Here is a 22,271-nt window from a genome sequence, read left to right as displayed (position 1 = left end):
AGATAAATCAGAAATCCGCATTATCAGTTATGAATACTCTGCAAAAATAAATGTTAATACAAATATTTACTCGTGAATTGAACTAGGTCAGCATTGAAATTTCAGGTACCCTATTCAAAATATGTACTTTCTACCTTCTCCCAATTATTTTATTCCTCAAGTCCTTCTCAAGTACTACTAATATTTTGCATATTCAAATTTCAATGAGCGTAACGTTTGTAACGTGAACTCAAACCATCGAATATTTATTTCAGGAATAATTCCGATTCCAAAACCAATTTTTCAGTCATCCACACCAAAACTTCATCTCAAATCTTAAAGCAATCCAACTAATTTCAACGATCAACAATTATCTAAAGAACTAAATTGAGAGTAATATTATATAGTAAGTACTAATAATGTGGATAAGCATCAAATAAAATAATCCAATCCAAAACTAAAGAATCAAAGCCAATTGCAAATACAAAATTCATAACTTAACAAAGATATATTGACAAACCAATCCATCCACTACCAAAAAACAAGACTACTACTAGTTGGCCTTTCCTACTTATTTGCTACCAACCAACACAAAAAAAAAGGGGGGGAACGAGATTTCTATCGCGTGACATACATTCAGGGATGCGACCTCCTATCTTTTAACGGAGAAGTCTACGGATCGAAACTCGACGATCCCCCTTCCCTAAGCCTAACAAAAGGATGCTAGTATGTGACAACACACAACCATCACCACCATATTTTTACAAACTCAACTTCAACCACAAATTTACATGGCAAAGTATAAACCAAGAAACACACACATGTTTCATGGTTGCTGTGATCTGAGATTTTGATTTACACTCTGATGCTCCTCCTCGACCCGTGAGGCTGCAACACGATCCGGGGCTCGTCCTCTCTTTTCCTCTTTGGTAGGGACAGAGAAGAGATGGTTCGGGCTGAGATCACCTTCTTCACAAGCAGCCTCCACCGGGGGTCGTTCCCTCGTCTGTCTTGTTGAATCTTTAACTTGAAATGTCTGTGACAGAGCATACCAAACTTTAGTTGATTGTAGGACCAGCTGTATTTAAATTGAAGTGTTTGTTCCTACTTATATTTCATCCCAACCCCACTAAAGTTATCATAGCCTACACCTAAATTATAGTAGTATCATATATTTGACAACCAATAACAAAATCAGATCTAGCAAGGCATATTCATGGTCCAAAATCAGTGAACATATCTGGCAGATTCATCAAAAAAAGGTATATAACCCAACAATGACAGCTTGATTCATTTCCCTTTTCATAGAGAATGTAGAGCAAATTAGCATATCTCACCAAATAAAGTAATCTATATATGCTAAAAAACTAGACTCTTTCTATCTGGCTAATCCAAGTGAATTCCCCAATGCTTAGGCGCTTAGCTAAATCAAGCAATTAAGTAAAGATTGAAAGACCAAGAAATGCTTCTCATTACCTGCAGAGGGGGACTCTGCATTCATCCGGCTGATCACAAATCGAAGAGTGCAGCTTGAATAGCTGCCACATCCTGGAACAACGCGAACACCCTCCATTAACCCTCTTCTTGCAAGCACCAAAATGCTTGATCAGAAGCTGAATCCCTTGGCAGGTCGAGAACTTGCTGCACGGGCCCTTATGCTCATTCGGGTCCATGTCACACGGGCCAACGCTCGTGCATCCCTCCGAACATATATGCTCGAGACAGTCCATTGCTTCGCTCAGTTGCATATACAAGCTCTGCTCCTCCCTATGCCTCCTCGTTTTCTTCTTCCTCTACACCAATCAACAATATTCCATCAATATCAAATCAAGAATCCAAAACACACAACATAAAAGAAGCTCAAGGTTTAAGTTAAGGTGTATACCGATTCAGTTTCATCGATGAATTGTAAAATCTCGAGCTCGAGATAGGGATCATGCTCTTGCAAGAACCTCCACGCCTCGGTCTCCTCGACAGCTTTATATTTATCAGACACCAATCTCATACACTTGAGGTAGAGATCCGGCGCGTTGCACAATCTTGCAAGCTGAAGCACATCAACCACGTTTTCCACGCTCAATCGCTTAGCTAAACCTCTTGTGCATATCTGCTTCAGCTGCTGCACAGAGTAGACATGCGACAAGGCTAAGAGGTGGATTCCGTAGCTCTCCATATGCTCATCGCTGCACCTGAAAAAAACACCAAACCGGAAGGGCAATTTAGTAAATACAGTTTTGACAGAATTACAAGTTCCTGTGATGTTGGAAAACTCTGTAATTCGCCGCGCCTACCAAAACAGTAACTCGAATCAATAAAATATCTACGATCCACCAACTGAGAACGCGGAAAATAAGCCACGTGTCGAGTAGGTTGTGAAATGGACGGCGGATGTGAAAGTTATTTTTTGTGCTACTTTAATTGGTCCAATTTAAAAAATTTTATTGCTTGAGAGCTGGAATAGCTTTTTGAATAAAAAACTGGAAAAAATACATTTGTTGATTAGAACAACAAACTTACTTATTGAAATAGAGAAACTGGAGGAAGACATGGACGGCGTCATACGGTACGCCGGAGATCGTGATTTTCCGTTCACTGCTCCGGTGCTTCTCCGGCCTCTCGATTATGCTCTCCAGCACTGCCGATGCCGATGCCTGCAAATTATCCCAATTATTAAAAAAAATGCCACAATTTAACAATTCCGATCAAAAAACAGAGATTTGTGTTAAAATTGAAAGCTCTGGAATTCAAATCGAATTCAGGTGAAGTGGAAAACAGTCAAAACACACAAAACAAATAAATAGAAATGAATTAAGCTGATGAATCGAAATAAAATTGAAGATCAGAGAGTGAATTTACCAAAATCTTAGAGTGCGCCGGAATTCGCTGACCGGCGGAGGTGAGGACGAACATATCCGGTTCAGGCATGTCGCCGGCGCCGGCGTAGGGAGGAGTGTATTTGAGTCTCATTTTGCCGGAAAGTTTCTTCTTCAGCTGCACCATGATTAATTAAATGGTTTTTGAGGTCGCTTTTTGCGTGTGTGAAATGAAAAATATTGGGAGAGATTGTGATTTGTGAGGAGGAGAAATGGGAGAATCCTATTTATAGGCGACTCCAAAGCTTGACCCGGTAACCCGGACCCGGTTACGCCTAAATGGGTAAAATGGAAAATGTTTGTCGGGTCGGGCGACTTTCGTGTTGGTAGGTTATTTGGTCAAAGACTATTTCAATGCTTTTAGATCACATTTAATTAAATAAAATTAACTTATTTATTGTTTGATTGGATACTGGTTTGCTACTACTATCTTGGAATAATTGGCTTTAAAATTCTTATACAATACTACTAATTTTTAAGCCAAATTGTGAGGCTATGAAAGTGTGAAATGTTTGTTAGAACTTATAATTGGTTATTGTTTACCACTTGAAATGGTAATTCTTGATGCTTCCTCGAATTTCGAAATCGTTTTGATTTTGTTTGATTAATTAATTGCCATGGCAAGCTTATTCAAGTCAAACATTAGTCACGCTCGTTAATTTGATTTCAAACATTTATTCATTGGCTACTTTAACATATTATATCCCAATCAAAGCTACCATATTACACCTCAAAAAAGTTACCAGAGTATACCAAATGAGCTACTACTACGACCAAAAGTTACTACTATTACAAGTCACTGTTGTGTTGTATGAGACATTTTTTGGTGAAATTGGTGTGGAAGCGGAATATTCTGACGTGGACAAAACATCAATTCTTTAAAATATTATCATCCAATAGAGCTGAAATGATAGCATTTCAATCATTTAAACCAATTTTAGGAGTTTTTCTCAATTTGCAACTTCGACTCATATCACGCTTCACAATTTACCGATGTGTATAAGCAAGATTTAGATTCAAAATACCAAACCGCATTCGAGTATTCACAAATTTGGGCATTCATGATTTGGATTTTCTCTTGCGTAATTATAGTAAAATTAATAATTAATTTGCAGAATTTGAAAGATGTGAGATAGACCAAAAGTCAATCACAAATAATGGAGTACCATATACTAATTTTCTTCTTTTAAAGTCATAAATATCAAAATTATTTTTTATATAACATACTCCACAAAAGTAGGCATCTCTTGAATGTCCCTTTAGAAACATCAATAACTCTATTAAAAATCTTGATTAGCTATAAAACAAACCTAATCAACTTTGCTAGATCTCTAACTACAAGATAGGATTAGGATGTATTATTAACATAATGCTAATATAAGTCATAGTGGGTTCCAAAATTTTGACTTGAAATGCCAAAAGCACCCTTGAGAAGTTCCAAATTGAACTAATTAAACCATAGTAGATTTTTTTATAAGCCAAAAAATTGGATTGTGGATAAGAGTGGAAATGGGGAAGGGGTCAAATATGAATAAACGGCCTTTTGAGTTGAGAAGCGCCTAATATAAATTGGCCTTGACCCATATTTAAATACACGTGTCAATGTAATCCCTTTCAACAGCTCACTTTTCCAACCTGTCTCATTACTTTTAGCATAAAAATCAAAATATTTAGTACATGTTGGAGCTCTAGGGCCACGTGGCAGAAAAAGGCCATTTCCCACTTGTGAAAAGTCCCAAAATTGTTGCCGTGGACGATTGGGGTCAAGTGGGGAGTAGTAAATTGAATTTGGGTCATTACTAATTGGAATGTTTTGTTAATGGTTACCATAGGTTATGAATGTTATTATGAGGTGTTTGAGAAGTCAAGTACACTTGATTAGTAGTGATGGGGTGTTTGGTTCATGTTTTGTTACTTTGAGAGAGGGTTTGGTGTGCAAATATGTCTAATGTCGGATCAAGATCATGTAAAAATGCTCTATTTTAAAATTTTCGTAATTAAAATTTGTAAATATAGATTCTACTAGAAAATTTATGTCATTGTTGTTGAAGTAATGTAGAGGGATGTAAAAAAATGATATAAGTTATATGTTTATGGCGAATCAATGGTGCAACAGTATAACAATAACAAACTAGACAAGCTACAACAACATAGAATATTTTAACTATCTATGCAAAAGAAGAAGAAAACACCAAATAACAGCAGAAGGACTTCCCAGAACCCCACGTCAACCAAAAACAATCACGGGAAAAGGACAACAACACAACATAATCAAGTCACAAAAGTAAAATCAGTAAATCTTCATTGTTCAAAATAAAATCTAATTTATACTCATATATATATATATATATATATATATATATGGCTCTTTTAATTACTCAACTCTATGTAGGGGGTGTGGTTTTGATTTGTAGATTGGTGTGGATTAAGGGATACATGTATTGTTAAGTCTATGTTTTCAAGTGGTGAGTGATTGATTGGTCCCCAAGAACGTATCATAACATTGTGTGTAGACAAAGAGTTTGATTGGTTTATTATTAGTCATCTTCAATGTACTATAGAGTAACGTTAAACTACACATCGCACTCGAATATATTTTTTATGGTTAAAAAGTAGATAAATCTAGAATATTTTATATGATGAAAGAATAGACACATGAGTTCATATAGATATAGGTATTCTCTATAAATTGCTAAATATTCGGTCATTTTTTATTTTGTAAACGGGCTTTAAATTTTGCATGTAAATTAGTACTAATTTTTTGATTTGTTTTGATTTTACGACCAATCAAAATTTAAGTGCTAACATGAATTAAGAATAAACTTACGCGTTACTAGCGAACGTCAACAACAATGACATTACATTATAGGCAGTGAAACAATGTCGTATTATATAAAAAATTAAATAAAATAATTTTATTTTGTTGTAGTCTCTTGCATCTTATTTCTCGCTTAATTCTCGTTCCTCTTTTTCTCCATCACATCTCATTTTTTCTTACTATAATATCTAATTCAACATAATAAAATAATACAGTACGTTGTTTTGATTGACGTCTAATACTACAATGTAAGTAAGTTATTAAACTGTGTCAGCGTTCGCATGTTAATTGTTTGCGAAATTTAGAACAAATCAATAGTTTAATATGCAAGTTTGAATATGCTAGACATAGCATGTCGAATACTTACGTTTATGGGATATATCAATTGATCAAATACAATAGACAGTATTTGGTGAAATCTTGAATATATTTTACGTGCAGAAGTCTAATTGTTCGTTGTATGTATGAGTGCAATTCTAATTTGGCCATCATTTTGTGATTGTAATTAAGCCGACAATAAAGACTTCCACATTTAACACCTGAACAAATCATATGCATTGACCGAATAAATTAATTAGTTAGTTACAAATTAATCACAGCATTAAAATCTAAAGTTTTTGGCTTCTAACAGAATATTATTCTCGATTACAATTTCGACCTTATAATATATAGGTAGGTTTATTTAATTAAGCCTCCCAAGCCATCCACGTTCTAGTACATAGATGGAATCCTTAATTTATACTAATACTTATATTATTAACCCATTTTAATTTTGGAAGATGTGTGTGATATGGTTTACTTCATAGTAAATTTAAAAATAAAATAAACCTTTCTGAATTTTTTCACGTGATATGCATTTTACATTTCAGTATTTTTGATACATGTATTAGTGATATTGGTATATAGGTAGAGAACGAAACGTGGGTCTCAATTTAAGTGGAGACCTTGAAAATCTTGTTGTCAAATTTTGACTAATTCACTTTTAGTACTACTACTAGCTAGATAAGAACTTTCACTAATCAAGCCTATGCTTCACCACAAAGTATTGCTTTTACTTTTTGGTTCGAATTTTTTAATATAAAGATATACAGTTAATTCCACATTCAGAATTAATGTGTCGTGTGGAATATATTGTTATTTATGTCGATATTCTCGAAAGAAAATAGTCACGTGCAATTATTATATCTCAACAATGAAAATTGTATAGCTTCCACGAAATTGGCCACAATACGTATTAAAATGTTGTAATTAAAAATTAGTTTGAATTGAACTAAAAAAAAAGAATTTTCGATCTTAAACTATGAGATATACCCCGTTAGCATGTCATATTTAAAATAATACCTACTCCCTCCGTCCCAGAAAGATTGTCCCAGTTTATTTTCTGCACTCGTTTTGTAAAAATAATAATAAATAGGTAAAGTTGAAAGAGAGTAAAATAAAAGAAAGAATAATGTATGTAAGACTATTCTCGACATTATTTTCTCTTTTACTTTAATTTCTCTCTACTTTAATTATTTATTATTATTTTTGCAAAACGAGTGTGAAAAAGGAAATGGGACAATCTTTCTGGGACGGGGGGAGTATTTTATACTATGAATTCACATTACTATAACAATTTATATTTTTTTTACTTTGAATATAGTACTACATATTATTATAATTTACATCCTATTTCATACTATGAATTCACATTACTATAACAATTTGTATTTTTTTTTTCTTAATTTGAATACAGTACATATTATTATAATTTACATGCATATATGTGTATGTGAATTTTATTGAAATATGACAAATAATAAAAGAAGAGTCATCGAATAGTATTGGACTATTCGTGCGTGCATGTATCCTACTAAGCAAACAATCACCACACATAACATAACTATATGAGACTTCTATGGATTTATCAAAATTTGGAAAATTAAAATATTAAAATGAATGCACGGTCAAGGATTTCTTGGATTGATTAACTAGCTAATTGGTCAATCGTCATATTCAACTTAAAATATAACCGAAAGTATGGATTAAATTTAAATTCATAACCGACTATGAATTTCAATTCGAATACTATAAAGATAGATCATACCACAAAACCGACTTTGGATTGCTCCATACCATTAAAATTTAAATAATTTTAATCTTAATAGTATTAAACATTATTTGCCATTTTTAAAATTTAGCAGCATGCTGACGTAATTGCCTACGGTGGTTCGCCGCGAAGCTTCTATTTGTTTGGAACAACATTTTCATTTTTTTTTTTTTTTTTATAGACACCTGATTGGTTTACATATTTACAAGTGTGTGTGATAATATTTGACATTCGTAGATAAAGTTAAAAAATTGTATAAAATTGGTCCATGAATAACGTTTCTTTGGACTTTCAATTTGATCGATGGTGATAGGTTATATTAATTGATGAAGCTCTTCAATTGAGCAATATAATCAAAAATCGTGTTACATGCAGTTAGGTGGCATCGATTTTATTTAATTTATACTGAAACATTATACTATAGAATATAAGATTAGTTTATTAAATTAAATTAGTGGTGTATCTTGTTCCAGATTTCAGACCATATATTGCACGAATCTGAAATTAGAAATTTCATGTTTGAGAATTGAGATCACGGAAAATTAGGGTTGAATTAAGAATAAAAAAATTAGTAAAGGAAACGGTATATATTTTAATCACAGATCCCCTCATAGCAAATAATTAAGGAATACTGTTCATTATTATAGACTTATAGTGGATTGACATTTTAATTAAAGTCAATTAAATCACTGAGTATCTCTCTGTAAAATCATACATACCCACATGCAAAGAATTAGATTAATGGGAAGGAAAACAAATCAATATCAGTTGCAGCAAAAAGTTTTGAAATTTGCTATCATGCTTTCAATTTATGATGTATTTGAGTGAAGAATAAATTATATATGTAGATTAATTAATTATTATATGTATCTCAATCGAAATAATTAAATACATAATATAGGACCTGAATTTTATTGGTGGAGATTTGGGCATTAATCATAACCAAAACGACTTTGTTATTATACGTAATAATTAAAATATATTTTTATTGAATGATAACTAAATAACATTAATATATGACTCCCAATACTACTATTTAAAATTTTCGATTATGTGATATCAAATTAAATTTTTTTGCTATTGATAAATTATTACTCCTATATGCTTAGTAATTACAATAGTTGGTAATTTGGTATCCCTCCCTAAAAAGGATTAAAAATGTATCTCCCTTCCAAAGAAAGTAAAATTATATTTTCAATATAATTCTCAGAAATTAATAAAAAGATCTTATAGCTTCTAAGCAATGCACTGTACAAGATATTTCTATGAGTTTTAATTAGTTAGACGAAATCATTTTCATTAATTATTATACGTAATAATTAAAATATACTATTTTTTTGAGTGATACTACTAAATAACATTAATATGACTCCCAATACTACTATTTAAAATTTTCGAATGTGATATCAAATTTTAAATTTTTTACAATTAATAAATTATTACTCCTACAATAAAAACAATTAACTGGTAGTATATATGCTTATTAATTAGAATAGTTGGTGATTTGGTATCCCTCCCTAAAAAGAATTAAATGTATCTCCCTAGTCCCTTCCAAAGAAAGTAATTATCAGAAATTAATAAAAAAGATCTTATAGCTTCTAAGCAATGCACTGTACAAGATATTTCTATGAGTTTTAATTAGTTAGACGATAATCATTTTCATTAATGATTAATGACTCGTTGAAATAACACGAATGCATCCAAATTTAAATTACTCATAAATATGTCGAAAAAGATTTTTACACTTGTGATGCAAAAAATCCACAATTTCGCACTGAGTTTATTGATTTTCATATAAGTCAAGACATTAAATATCATATACAGATGAAATAAATTATGGAAACGTGTCAATAACACTTTGGATTGGGCCAACCACAAATATCAAAAACAGAATTGCTAACATGTTAATAATTTAACAATTTTGTCGATTTGTTTATCTGTCATATACTTATCAATGCTCATCAATTAACCATGGCTAAGATATTTTTAAGCCTTTCCATTTCATTTCTCTCTTTTTGTGAGCTTTAAAATCTAAAAAAGTGACATCTTATCAGTTTTTGTGCTTTTTATCGATATCATTTTCACATTTACGTTGTGTGGCACACAATTTCTTGACATGTCACCTTTGAGTAATTATAATTGAAAGCGATTTAATTAAGTGGAGTTTTATTTATAAAAAACCATATTTTTATTTTATGAGTGAACTACAAAAATGGTCCCTGGACTATGGGTTTATCTCGCCCATAGTCCCTGGACTTTAAAAATATCGCCAGTAGTCCCTGGACTAAGGGTTTATCTCAAAATTGGTCCTTTTGGCTTTTTTTGGTACGAAAATACCCTTTGATATTATTTTGGGGGGTTTGGGCAATTTGGTCTTTTTACACTTTTAACATTTTAAATCTGATATTATTTTAGTTATGTACTAATTTTGATATTATTTCAAAATTATCATTCTTCTTCCATTTTGTTATCCTTCACTGAATTTGTTTTCTTTTTATTTCAATATTAGATTTAATTTTATAAAATTAAATTTAATATTTAGATTTTTAAATATCAATAAATTTTTTTAATGAAAACTATTAATTTATGGACACTATAAATATTGATTAAAATTATTAATTTTTATTATTTAATATAATATTCAATTGAATTGAAGAAGTACAGAAAAATAATATTAATCATGATGGAAAAATAAGAGTTATTCTATTTAACCTCTGTTCGGTTGTTATAATTGCTTGTAATTAAATATTATGAAGTTGACTAAAAATTTGATCCTACTTAAATTTTTATATAGGAGTATTTTTGTTGAAATTTTATAGTAAATTTTGATTTTTTTCAAATTAATAAACGAAAATTATATTAGTCTTACATTAGATGCATATTTATTTCAGAATAAATTGTGTTATATAATCTATTTATGATTAAAGCTACTATTAAATATTGATTAAAACTAAGGCGTTGTCATACCTTATTGATTACATAGTACTATACACTATCAAATATTGATTATAACTATTAATTTTTGCTATTTAATAATTTTTATAATTAAAAAAATTTATTGATATTTAAAAATTAAAATTTAAAATTTTGTAAAATTAAATCTAATATTGAAATAAAGAAACAAAGTGAAGGATGACAAAAGGGAAAATGATGATAAATTTGAAATAATATCAAAGTTAGTACATAACTAAAATAATATCAGATTTAAAATGTTAAAAGTGAAAAAGACCAAATTGCCCAAACCCTCCAAAATAATATCAAAGGGTATTTTCGTACAAAAAAAAACCAAAAGGACCAATTTCGAGATAAACCCTTAGTCCAGGGACTACTGGCGATATTTTTAAAGTCCAGGGACTATGTGCGAGATAAACCCATAGTCCAGGAACCATTTTTGTAGTTCACTCTTATTTTATTAAAAATTTAATAATGATTTTTGAAAATTTGCGAGGTTGATACAGGATAACATTATTGTCATTGGCTTATCTTGGTGGTGAGTAAAAGCATTCATGCTTATTTGCCATCGAAAACATGTCGTTCCAATATAAGTATGATTGGAAAAAGTTCCTATTATTAATTTCAAAAGATTACGTTTGTGTTCTAACATATATAAATATCTCAAAATTCACATGCGACCTTCTCACATGTGGTGCATAGTTCATTAACTAAAAATTATGTGATTCGAAATTTTCTTTTAATCTTAATAACTCATTCAAACGGAGTGAATTAACGACTACGACATATATTGTTGATATGTAGTGAACTCTGTTGTGCGGCATCATCTTCTAAAAAACAAGTAGAATTCTCCAATTAAATTGATAAATATGTAAATCTTGGTAAGTATTTTAAAAAGTGTATTTATATGTATCAAGATTTGAATATGATACGAAATGGTTGTCATAAACCTACTTAAATTAATGTTACTATATTAGTTAAAAATATAAAATATAATTATAGAATAAAACATAAGAACATTATAATATAGGGATATTTTGTCACAAAATGATTGCACTTTTAAAATTTTGATTACACAAGGCAAAGTTGAAATTAGGTATAATAAATGATTTTAATTCTAATAAACACGTACTATAAAATGTTAAAAATTGATTTTCAGTTATTATAGAGAATTATCTTCTAAAATAAACTTGAAAAACTATTATAAATAGAGTAGTATTTGTTCTTAACTCAAACACACAAATTAAAGTTGATAAAATTAAAAGCATATTTGTTCTAGTAATGAAGGGTTTGTTAGCTGCATTGTGCGTGGTGGTGATTATGGTGGCGGCGCAGGTTGACGAAACAGCGGCGGCTTGTGACGTCAACGAGATGCAATCCTGTTTCCCGTCATTTAGTAGCGGGGAAAAGTAAAACCGACAACGGAATGTTGTAGTAAGCTAAGAAAGCAAGGATCATGCTTCTGTGGAACAATCCAGCATTGAAGCCCTATGTTAAAGATCCCAACAATGCCAAGCAGCTTCTCGCCAACTGTGGAGTCCCTTGTTCCTCGGCTTGATGTATTCAAATGAATTTATATTACACTTTTTCTTGGAATTATGTAAATAGTTGAGACTTTTTGCAATGAAATTGATTTGTTGGTGAAATATATTTGCTAATAATTTTTACTTACCTTGGATATATTTATTGTTGGTGAAATGTATTAGCACGACAAGTAATAGTAATATTTTTTAAAATATATTTGAAACAATTATATGAAAAGAAATACAATTCACACCTGGCCTTATAGGAGTAAAAATATTGGCAATAATATCCAAAGAACCTATAAGCCCAATTGTATTTAAGCCCATCTTTATGGATAAAGCCCGCTAATTTTCCTAAATAAACCAAAGTATATTGAGCCCGAGTCCGACCCGTACTCAGCCTATGACTTGTGTTTTGATGGTAGTGAAATATTGACTACTTTATTCATTTATGCTTTTTGGAGGATAATAATGTATTTAAAATGTGAAGATATTATACATCAACAATATTTTTTTGTTAAGATTTTTCTTTTTTGATGTGGAGATTTTAAGTAACGAAAGAGGCTACTTGTAGAATTTATTTTGTTTAGCTTACAACTAGGCCTCAATCACTGTGCATCAAGTGATAGGTAAAATGGGCTTAGTTTTATTTTCTGAAAGTGGGCTTTATTCTATTTTCTTGGCTATAAGTATGTATAAAATGGGTTCGTTTTATTTTCCTGAAACGGCCTTCAAAAATATTACGTTACTAGGCTATAAGTCTATAACATTAGGAGTGGATATTAAATATGTATATATAATTAGGAACGTGATGAAATGCAAACTCTAAATATTATACAAAGTTCACGCTATAATCTGGATCATTAAAAAGTATCAATAAATAATAAAATAATAGCAATAAAAAATATCAACACTGTGTCAACGGTTGACACCGTATTAACATTGTATTGACACCAAAATATTGAAATTTTACATTGTGTTAATATTGTGTGTTGACACTATGTTGAAAAGTTTGGAGTTGATTTGTACTCCTACAGTATATGAGTTTGCATTTTGTCACTACCTAATATAATTAGGTGTTACAAAAGAATGAGATAAACATATTATGAAAAATAATGTTGTAGTGTATAGTATATGTATACATATATTAGTTCAAAGTCAGGGTTAGAGTGGGAGCATAAATTTTCTAACATTAAAGTGATCTGGTTCCTTTAAAAAAATGATTTGGTAGTAAATTTTTCTTTGCCTACTTTGACAATTTAGTATTAGATCTTGAATTACTCGTAAACATTCCAAAAAACAAACAATATAAATTAGTGTTTTTATACAGAATGATAATTCAAGTACCATGTCATTCATAATATTTATTGCTGCATTTCTATTTTTTTGGATTGGGGTTTCTCTATTTTATATAGAATTATCATCATGCTAAAGTTATAACCATGCTGTCATGCATGTCATTAATAATAGTACTATTTATTATTGCCTTTTTTTTTATTTTTTTCCATCGTAGTTTATCTTTATTTGATACAATTATCATTTTTGCTATTGGACTTTTGTATTTTTATATCGATATCCAGCACAGACAGATCAATAAAGACAAATAAATTATGCAATTAGTTTTGTCTTTTATTCAAAAAAGGCAATGAGAAATTGCAATCATGCAAGCGTAGGATTCACTTGTTGCCTTCTCAATTTTTGGTTTCGTATTTAATCATCACGTTGTGTGTATTTTTATTCAAAATAAATTTATGTGTCGTGGTAGTAATTTTTTAATTTTATATTATGAATGAATGTTTCAAATTTTGTTTTTTACAACTAAACTAATTTGTAATTGTAGTATTATTTACAAAATTAACTTATTTCAGTTTTATTAAAACAAAACTACAAATACACAAAATTAAGATAATTAATAGATTATGATGAATATATAGTCATGTTAAAAAAGTGGAATTATGACAGTGAAGTGTACTGAATAATAAAAGTGAACAAGTATTTTAGTGGATGGCATCACACCACTTCATTCTAGAGAAAAGTTATTCTTCCAATCCAAAGTAATTTTTGTTTGTGATATATGACTAGTCAAAATCAAATTTTGTTATGACATTTTTATCTTAGTTTGCTCTGTAATTCATATATGTTCTGCACGTGATTCGAAATTGATGGGGCATGATTTAGAAGAATAATTTTATCAACCACCACACCTTTTTTTCGATTAATTTATAACTAATATAAGTAATAACTACTTTTCCACCATCTCACATGGTTAAATCATTTCAAAGAACCATGTCTCATGAATTAAGAAAACTTGAAAATAGTGAAAAGAATAATTTCATTGCACTGGAATAAATTACAAGAAAAGAAATTATTAGTTTTCTTTCGGTGTTAGCTTTTCCCCTTTTATTAAACAAGAAATGTCAAAAAGATACCTACATTATATAAAAAAAGGAAATTTCAGCGAGCAAAAATAGTATTAATAGAAGTATAGGGAGAAGTAAAAAAGGTTAAAAGTCCCATGGAGATGGAGAAAATTTTGCATTTTTTTTTATTTTCCTTTTATATATGCATTATTTCTTCAAGTTGCCATTTTTATGTAGTATTAAACTATATTACTAATATTGGTTCGAATTTCATCTAACTGATGAGATTATTATTATATTCCCATCTTGTAAGAAAAACTTAACTAACTGTCGAAACATTGTGTATTAATTATTTCATCAAAACTATAAAAAGAACGACATAATTTGAAACGTTGCTACAAATGTATTATTACACCAAACTATCTCTAATTATGTGAGTGGCTAATCGAGCAATTAAGAATCGTTTTGTCTATATAATATGCATACTTATAAAATTAATTTGAATACACATGCACTAAACTAATGTAACACTTAAATGATTTCGCAAGTAGTTCAAGAAAAAGGGCAAGTTTTAATGGCAACAATGAAAATGACTTATAATCAATGCATGATATAGAAATTAGTCAGTTGAAGGCTAAGTATTTAATGGAAATTGAGAATTGTTTTTTGTCAATAAAATGCAGTTGTAACCAATTACTAGCTGCCCCAGTTGAAAGAAGATCGAATTGCATGTGCATGTTGCCTTTTGTCACATCAAAAATCCATATTTCAACTAATTAAATGTTTTGAATACCTGAAAGAAAATCTTCACATCATTGGCCCCGATAGCATTAGGTTTAATCCAATCAAATTAGCATAATGTTTCTTTACTTTCCACTTTCCACTTTTCTTTTTAAATTGAAGGAAGAAGGTGACATTAAAAAAAATAACTTTTAAGAACACAAAAAAAAATTGAGATGTAAGTACTTGCATTGGATAAAAAAAATAATTTAGGAAGCAAAAGAAAGCGTTCTTATATTAAGGACAAATTAACATAATCTTTTATTCTTTTTAGATGTTTTATTTGCGTTCTCTAATTTTAGTTGGATATTAACAATAAGGGCGTTTTTTAAAGCGTTAGTGGTGTATTTAAAACATAAATTAGCATCTTTAACTGCAATAAAAAACTATCTTTATTGCATATATTTGTTGTACAGTGATATAATGATTAGTTTTATTTACACTAATATAGTATATGAGATATTTATTTGTTCCATTTTTCAACGAAAATCGGTCTTACTTAGTTCAAAAATTTAATAGAGTAAGAGTAGTGGGTCCTTTTGTTTTCTTAAATATTTTTTTTATAATTACCAAGGGTACTCACCGGTAAGCCCAGTGATTATTCCCCGCGCTGATTTGTAGGCATCTCAATGAGTGAGACAGTTGGTCCAAGGATTTAAAATTGCTCTATGATTTGTAGGCACCTCAATGAGTGAGACAGTTGGTCCAAGGATTTAAAATTGCTCTATGATTTGCAGGCACCTCAATGGATGAGACAGTTGGCCCATGGATTTAAAATTGCTCCATACCCAAAGGCAGGGATCAATCCCTTGACCATTTAGTTAAGGATGAACGAGTCCCATACTACTCGACCACACCCCTTGGGTTTCTTAAATATTGTTTCAAACTAATTAGTCTTTTCATATATCCATCAAGAGCTACAAATTTCCTAGTTTGATAATTTTATTGTTTAGTTCACTAAGAATTCAATTAGTAGCATAAAATGTACACACGAGATTCTATATAGCGTTAATTATTTATTAAAAAATATACAATGGGTTAAATAGTTTTATATGTAGAGCCCGCAGGCCGCAGCTAAAACTAATAATTACAACAATTGATATGAATGTTAGCTACCTATATTAGTTGAGAGATATCATGTGACTCTTATGGAGTATCAAAGATTTAAATTATAAAATTGGAAAATTGTAAAGCATAATTTAATAAAAAAATTATTAAAGAGGAGTAATTAATTTGAAGAGGTAAGTGCATGTAGTTGGCATTATCGATAAACATAGTATCTGATTCCCTATCTTACCCAATTAAAATAATAATTCCCATATCACTCTCACCATTAAGATAATAATCTTTGACTGCTTTAGAATGTTCATTCCACATTAGTTACAATACTATCTGTAATTGGAATCAAATCTTTTATCTTAACCTTAATCAATTCGTAGGTAATATTTGGTTCATAGCACTTGTCTTCTCTACATCCACTCTTCTAAATTGTTTTGTGTATGCCATTTGTCTTTCTCTACATCCACTCTTCATAGTGTATTTTAGAGCTTTGTGTTTTATTTGTTGTTTGTCTTGATTGGTTTTTCATCATAGTTATTGTTTTTTGTTTATTTATTTTTTATTTATATCAGTTAGAGACCGTTTTAATATTTAGGTATGTGATGCTCAATTTGTGTGTGGTCCATCCTTTATGATTGGGTATTTGAACTTATTATTATGTTCAAGTTGTGGTGAGGAGACTATTCTGTTATGGATGCGGGTAATTAGGATTGATGGATAATGTTAATTTGTTTCTATTTTCTTGTTTTTATATTAGATTTAGATAGAATTTTTGATTCATTACTCTTTTTGTTATTTTTATTTTGAGCACTTTGTCAACTCACATATTTTGGACTTTGAAGTTTTTTTACAATATATAAATAAATAAATAAAGAGATGGGGTGAGATAGAGGAAAATTTAGTACTACTATTATATTATATATCAACTCCTCAGCACTTGCTTTCTCAAAAACCAAATTACAAGTGTAAAATGACGGTACTACCCATGGTTGAGGATTAGCAGGCCGAGGTTGTAATAAAAAGTTCCAAAAGTGAAAAAATGATGGAAATAAAGATCCACCAAAGTAAAAACAAAAATTAAAATTAAAAAGGAAAAAGCTCAAAAAGAAAAAAAGAAAGAAACCCTATTGCTCCTTGGACCAATTAAGTGGCCATTCTAAAGAAGAGCATTAAATTCAAATTTCAACATCATTTAGGGTTCCTTAGCTAGAATTCCACTTTGAAGGCTTTAATGAAATAATTTAGCCTCGTTCACAAGGTCATAATAGTCATTTCCAATCAACAATGAGACCCCTTCCGACAATTCAGGCTACCGGCTCCGGCCGTGATCGAGCTGACTAGGCTCGACGGTCGGGCGCCAAGGCTCGACGCTTTAGCATAGCTCGACGACGCCCCAGCCCCCGACGGCGTGAAATATGCGCCATTCAACATTAGATCCCCTTCGGATCTCCAATTCCAACTCTTCCACTGACTTTCGGGTGCGTCCTCGTGTTTGGTCACCTTCACCAATTTCAATTAAATTGTCAACAAACCTAACTCCATATCAGCTACATGTATGAATGCCTTTAATAGAAGTAGTAGAAATAGTACAGAGTATTTATTTCACTCATCCAATATCAACATATACATTATTGTGACAATTAAATTTGTGAACGGCTAAATATTTTATAGTACTACAAACTACAGTATATATTCAATTTGAATAGTAATAAAATAATAGACGCATTAATTAGTATACTCTATAGTAATTTCCCTATTGAATAATGTCGTTAACTAAATTTAAAGATGTAATAAATTCCTCACCTCTTTGCTGAATCTATCATTTGGTGCAAGAAATCTATTGCCTTGGCTGTTAATTGTGGGATCCGCACTCCCACCAATGGCATACATCTCCCAATGTGTATAGTCATTGTTGACCACATGAAAGTATCCGTGTCTGCATCTGATGATACACAACGACATGGTACATACTTAAGTCGAATATTTTTTAAAAAAAAAAATAAGATATAATGTTACGTCTCGTATTTCACTAACCTCGGCATTCGTTGAACTAGCCCTTCACCAAAGTGATTAAAGGCAATGGTGACTTGCATCCCTTTATCTTGTGTGTATGAGTCACTATGCCCCAAAAGCATGACTTTATCATGATGGGTCATGTAATTGTTTGATATGGTGATGGCGGTGGACCCATGGATGGCATCAATCAAGCCATCTTTGCAGTTGGAGAGTGAGCAATGATCAACCCACACGTGGCTCCCGCCAAAGATCGACACGCCGTCGCCGTCGGATATGGTCCTCCACCCGTAGTGCTGTGGGGAGTCCCGCACCATAGCATTCCCGCCTTGCTTGCAATCATGTATGTGGATGCCATGTATGATGATGTTGGTCACGCCTTGGATGGTGATGCATGGACCATTGGCAATGTGCACACTAGCCCCCCTACCATCAATGGTCTTGAAAGAGTTCATGATCAACTCCTCCTTCAATTGGATGACCATGTCGCGCGCGAATATGATCCATAGCGGCTCGTCCTGGATGACCGCGTGGCGGAGCGTCCCGGGCTTCGGGTTCACGGGGTCGTCGCCCCCGGATTCTGTCACGACGTAGATTTTTCCGTCTCGGCCCCCGATGGCATTCTTGCCGAAACCAATCGCGCAGTCGGCCAACTTCTGGCGGTTTTTCTCCCAGTTAGAGTCGCACCGCCAGCAGTCATCGATGGGGTTCCCAGTGTTGCAGGACAGGAACCCCAATTTCCTCCTCGAGGCATTCAATTTCCTACAAAAATCACACATTGTTAGGACCAATGTACTAACATTAATAAGAAAAAAGGGACACATTGCACAACATGAAGAGTTGTACTTCATGCAAGTATGGTTGTACCTATGGACTTCTTGGACTACTAGCTCAGGGTCTTTGAGTGTTGGAGATGAGGCAATGAGAGATGGGAGGAGGAATGTAAACAAGAGGAAAAGGAATGATAGTGCCATTGTTTTGAATTTTGGAGAGAGGAGGAAATGGAGGAAAGATTAGTGAGAAAGAGAGAGGGAAATGAATGGGGTTTATAAAGAGGATTAAAGCCGGACAAGGTGGCGTGAATTAACTAAACAGGTAGGGCCCACATGGCTTTGGTAATTACTGGTTTTGCGGAGAGGCCCCGTGGTAGTTTTGGTAGTTATGCTGGTCCAATATTTCGAAAAAGGTGATGGTGATTAAATAAATGAATAAAACTTTGGAAATCTAAAGAGAATCAAGAGTTATTTTGTTATCTTATTTTAGTTCATATATTTGTTACGTGTTGTGTTTGTAGTGAAAATGGGAGGAGCATTATTTTGGTATATTTTGATTCTCGTCGCAACAATTGCAGTTTTCACGAGAACACGATGTGGTGACAATGATTGAACTATTAATTTCAAATTTTCTCGTTTCGTAAGATTCGAACGCAAATATACGATATTCAAGATAAAAAAAAAAAGGCGGAAAATGATTATTAGCTCTCTGACTCTCAATAAGTAGAGTTTCATTTGAGTAATTTCTTATATACGTACATACTAATCTATATGTATTCTTTCTTAGTGAACATTCATTCTAGAGTAATTGTTAATACAAATGTGCATGAGAAACTCTGTTATACAATTATACATTTAGTGCAATGGATGGATCCAGGAGGCGGGAGGGGCCCCTCGACTAATTACCCCTTATCCATACATGAAATTTCCATAATCTATATCCACCCTTCTGTTTGCCTCCGAAGTCGTCCCGAAGATTGAAAAATAGCCATATCGCGCTCTTCGTTTTCGGATCCTAGATTTGCCACTAATTCAATCCACGATAAAATATTTCATTAAAATTGTCCATTTTAAACTTATTTGGAAAGCTAATTATAGATTCTTTTGTTTGGTACAATAGAGTTGCTATGCTCATTACTTTTTTGTTGAGGAGAAGAATAATAATTAAGATATACTTTAGATAGACTTGTAGGTAGCCAATGAAAGGAGGGATTTCAGCCTTCATCAATTATTTTTCATATAGTATATATAAAGTCATGAAATTGGCAATATCTTGTGAGAATTATTGTAATAGTCCAAAAAAATGGATTCTTGAAATTTCAAAATAGAAATTTTAAAAGTGGGGATAAGCACACAATCCTAAAAATACACACTTCCAACCGCATGCATATACCACTCAAGAAATGCTGCCCTTTTGCAAAGAGATCTTGAGTTTGAAGCCTCTTACCTTTTTCATTTTTTAAGAAAACAACAAATTGAATGACCATCATTTGAGCTTGCACATACATTGTCAGAAACCATAATTTTTTATTTTGAGAGTTAGATTTAATTAATAATCTTGATTGACTGAGAATAAATCGCTTTAGTTGAGAAATCACGTTCAATTAAAGCATGTAAAAGTAAACAGTAAAAATAGACTAAAGTTACTATTGTTATGTGGAAAAGACTAACTCCACCAAATTATTCCACAAAAATTACAATGGAAAGTAACCATATCAATAATTATGGATTTTGACTTTTGCAAAAGATTTGAAGTGATTTTGTCGATCCCTTCATCAAAGGAGAATCCAAATTTGTGTTAAAGAATTACAAAGAGATGATGAATAATTTGACATATACAGTTTCTTTTTATTAATTATTTTTAAAAATATGATTCACAATTTAGATCATATTTCTTGTAGGGCAAAAGGCTTCTCTAGGTTCTTGTTTATTTGGTGTTTTTTTTAATTGCCTTTTGTTTGGGGAGTAAACTCTTGTACTTTTATAGTCTGCCTAACAAAATTTAAAAAAATAAGTTTGTCAAAATAGTTAATGCAACTATAAGACCTACATATAAAAGTTGAAGTACAATGGCTTAATATCTGGTTTAATTTTCCTCCAAAAAATATGGATTAAAAGTTATAGTACTAGTACTAAAGTAGCACGATATATATAGGGGTAGGTAGGTACGGTATACCTTATCAAAACCTCCATATTGTATACCTTACCGTAAATACGGTATGCGAAAAAGTCATACCTTTACCTTACCAAAATTTTTGGTATACCGAACTTCGGTATACCTCATGTTCGATATACCGTACCGAAGTTCGGTATACCTTACTTTCAACATCAATTAAAATATTAAGAATATTATTTATATTTATAATTTTACAAATAAATTAAATATAATTTATTCATAATTATATTTATATTTCACAATAGATTTTATAATTTAAAAATATATAAAATATATTTATATGTAATTGTGTTTATATTTTTGCGGCATATACCTTAGTTTACGGTATATACCTTAATTTACGGTATATACCGAATTTCGGTATACAGCGGTATACCGCGGTATTTGAAAATTCATACCGTTACCTTATCAGAATCTTTCGGTAAGGTATCATACCGTACCGAAAGTCACGGTATACCGAAAATTCGATATTTTCGATATTTTTTCGGTACGATAAGGCCGGTATTTCGATATTTCGGTATTTTTCCCCAGCCCTATATAAACGACTAAACATTAAATAGCAAGTTAAGATATAAAATTACAATACATACCAAGAAAATAAAATTTGTACTAAGAGTTATTTATACAAAATTAAAAGTACATAATCTTAAATGTATTACAGTACCTTTTACAATTTTTATGACTTTGACAAAGCGCAGTTATTATAATATTCTATTATGGAAAAAATGAAAATTATTATAATGAAATTTGTGTGTGTTCTCATTATAAATGTAAGTCGCAAATTTTCTTTGTTATAGGTATATTAAGTATAACGTAATTAAAACCATTAAATTCGAACTACCATGTGACCAAAATAAATTTTCATTGAAAAATAAT

The 22,271-nt window shown here is 31.3% G+C and overlaps 2 protein-coding genes across 2 annotated transcripts; both read right to left on the bottom strand.

Annotated features, from left to right (window-relative positions):
* Nucleotides 1–416: 416 nt before the first annotated feature.
* Nucleotides 417–3,046, bottom strand: BT1 (BTB and TAZ domain protein 1). The gene is made up of 5 exons (XM_048124167.2): nucleotides 2,836–3,046; nucleotides 2,497–2,630; nucleotides 1,865–2,168; nucleotides 1,456–1,772; nucleotides 417–1,015 (listed from the first exon to the last, which is right to left on the bottom strand). Exons 1-5 carry the CDS (start codon nucleotides 2,977–2,979, stop codon nucleotides 835–837), a joined length of 1,080 nt encoding a protein of 359 aa, XP_047980124.2. The 5' UTR covers nucleotides 2,980–3,046; the 3' UTR covers nucleotides 417–834.
* Nucleotides 3,047–17,320: 14,274 nt separating this feature from the next.
* On the bottom strand, nucleotides 17,321–19,471 carry LOC125201830 (putative pectate lyase 18). Its single transcript, XM_048100096.2, has 4 exons — nucleotides 19,314–19,471; nucleotides 18,468–19,208; nucleotides 18,237–18,375; nucleotides 17,321–17,933 (listed from the first exon to the last, which is right to left on the bottom strand). The coding sequence occupies exons 1-4, from the start codon at nucleotides 19,418–19,420 to the stop codon at nucleotides 17,712–17,714; spliced, it is 1,209 nt and encodes a 402-aa protein (XP_047956053.2). The 5' UTR covers nucleotides 19,421–19,471; the 3' UTR covers nucleotides 17,321–17,711.
* Between the last annotated feature and the right edge of the window lie 2,800 nt (nucleotides 19,472–22,271).

Source organism: Salvia hispanica, chromosome 2 (assembly GCF_029641045.1).
Source record: "Salvia hispanica isolate PSC_SH4W2 chromosome 2, Shi_PSC_v1, whole genome shotgun sequence".
Taxonomy (NCBI): Eukaryota; Viridiplantae; Streptophyta; class Magnoliopsida; order Lamiales; family Lamiaceae; genus Salvia; species Salvia hispanica.
This window is presented reverse-complemented; position numbering and strand designations above follow the sequence as displayed.

Bases quoted from the DNA above. Each gene is read 5' to 3' on its own strand.
- BT1 (XM_048124167.2), bottom strand. From the start codon at position 2,979: ATGGTGCAGCTGAAGAAGAAACTTTCCGGCAAAATGAGACTCAAATAC. The intron at 2,631-2,835 runs GTAAATTCACTC...GATAATTTGCAG, and splicing joins CGGCGCACTCTAAGATTTTG to GCATCGGCATCGGCAGTGCT. The intron at 1,773-1,864 runs GTATACACCTTA...TGATTGGTGTAG, and splicing joins TCATCGATGAAACTGAATCG to AGGAAGAAGAAAACGAGGAG.
- LOC125201830 (XM_048100096.2), bottom strand. From the start codon at position 19,420: ATGGCACTATCATTCCTTTTCCTCTTGTTTACATTCCTCCTCCCATCT. The intron at 18,376-18,467 runs GTTAGTGAAATA...GTGTATCATCAG, and splicing joins CTAGTTCAACGAATGCCGAG to ATGCAGACACGGATACTTTC. The intron at 17,934-18,236 runs GTGAGGAATTTA...AAATTGGTGAAG, and splicing joins ATGATAGATTCAGCAAAGAG to GTGACCAAACACGAGGACGC.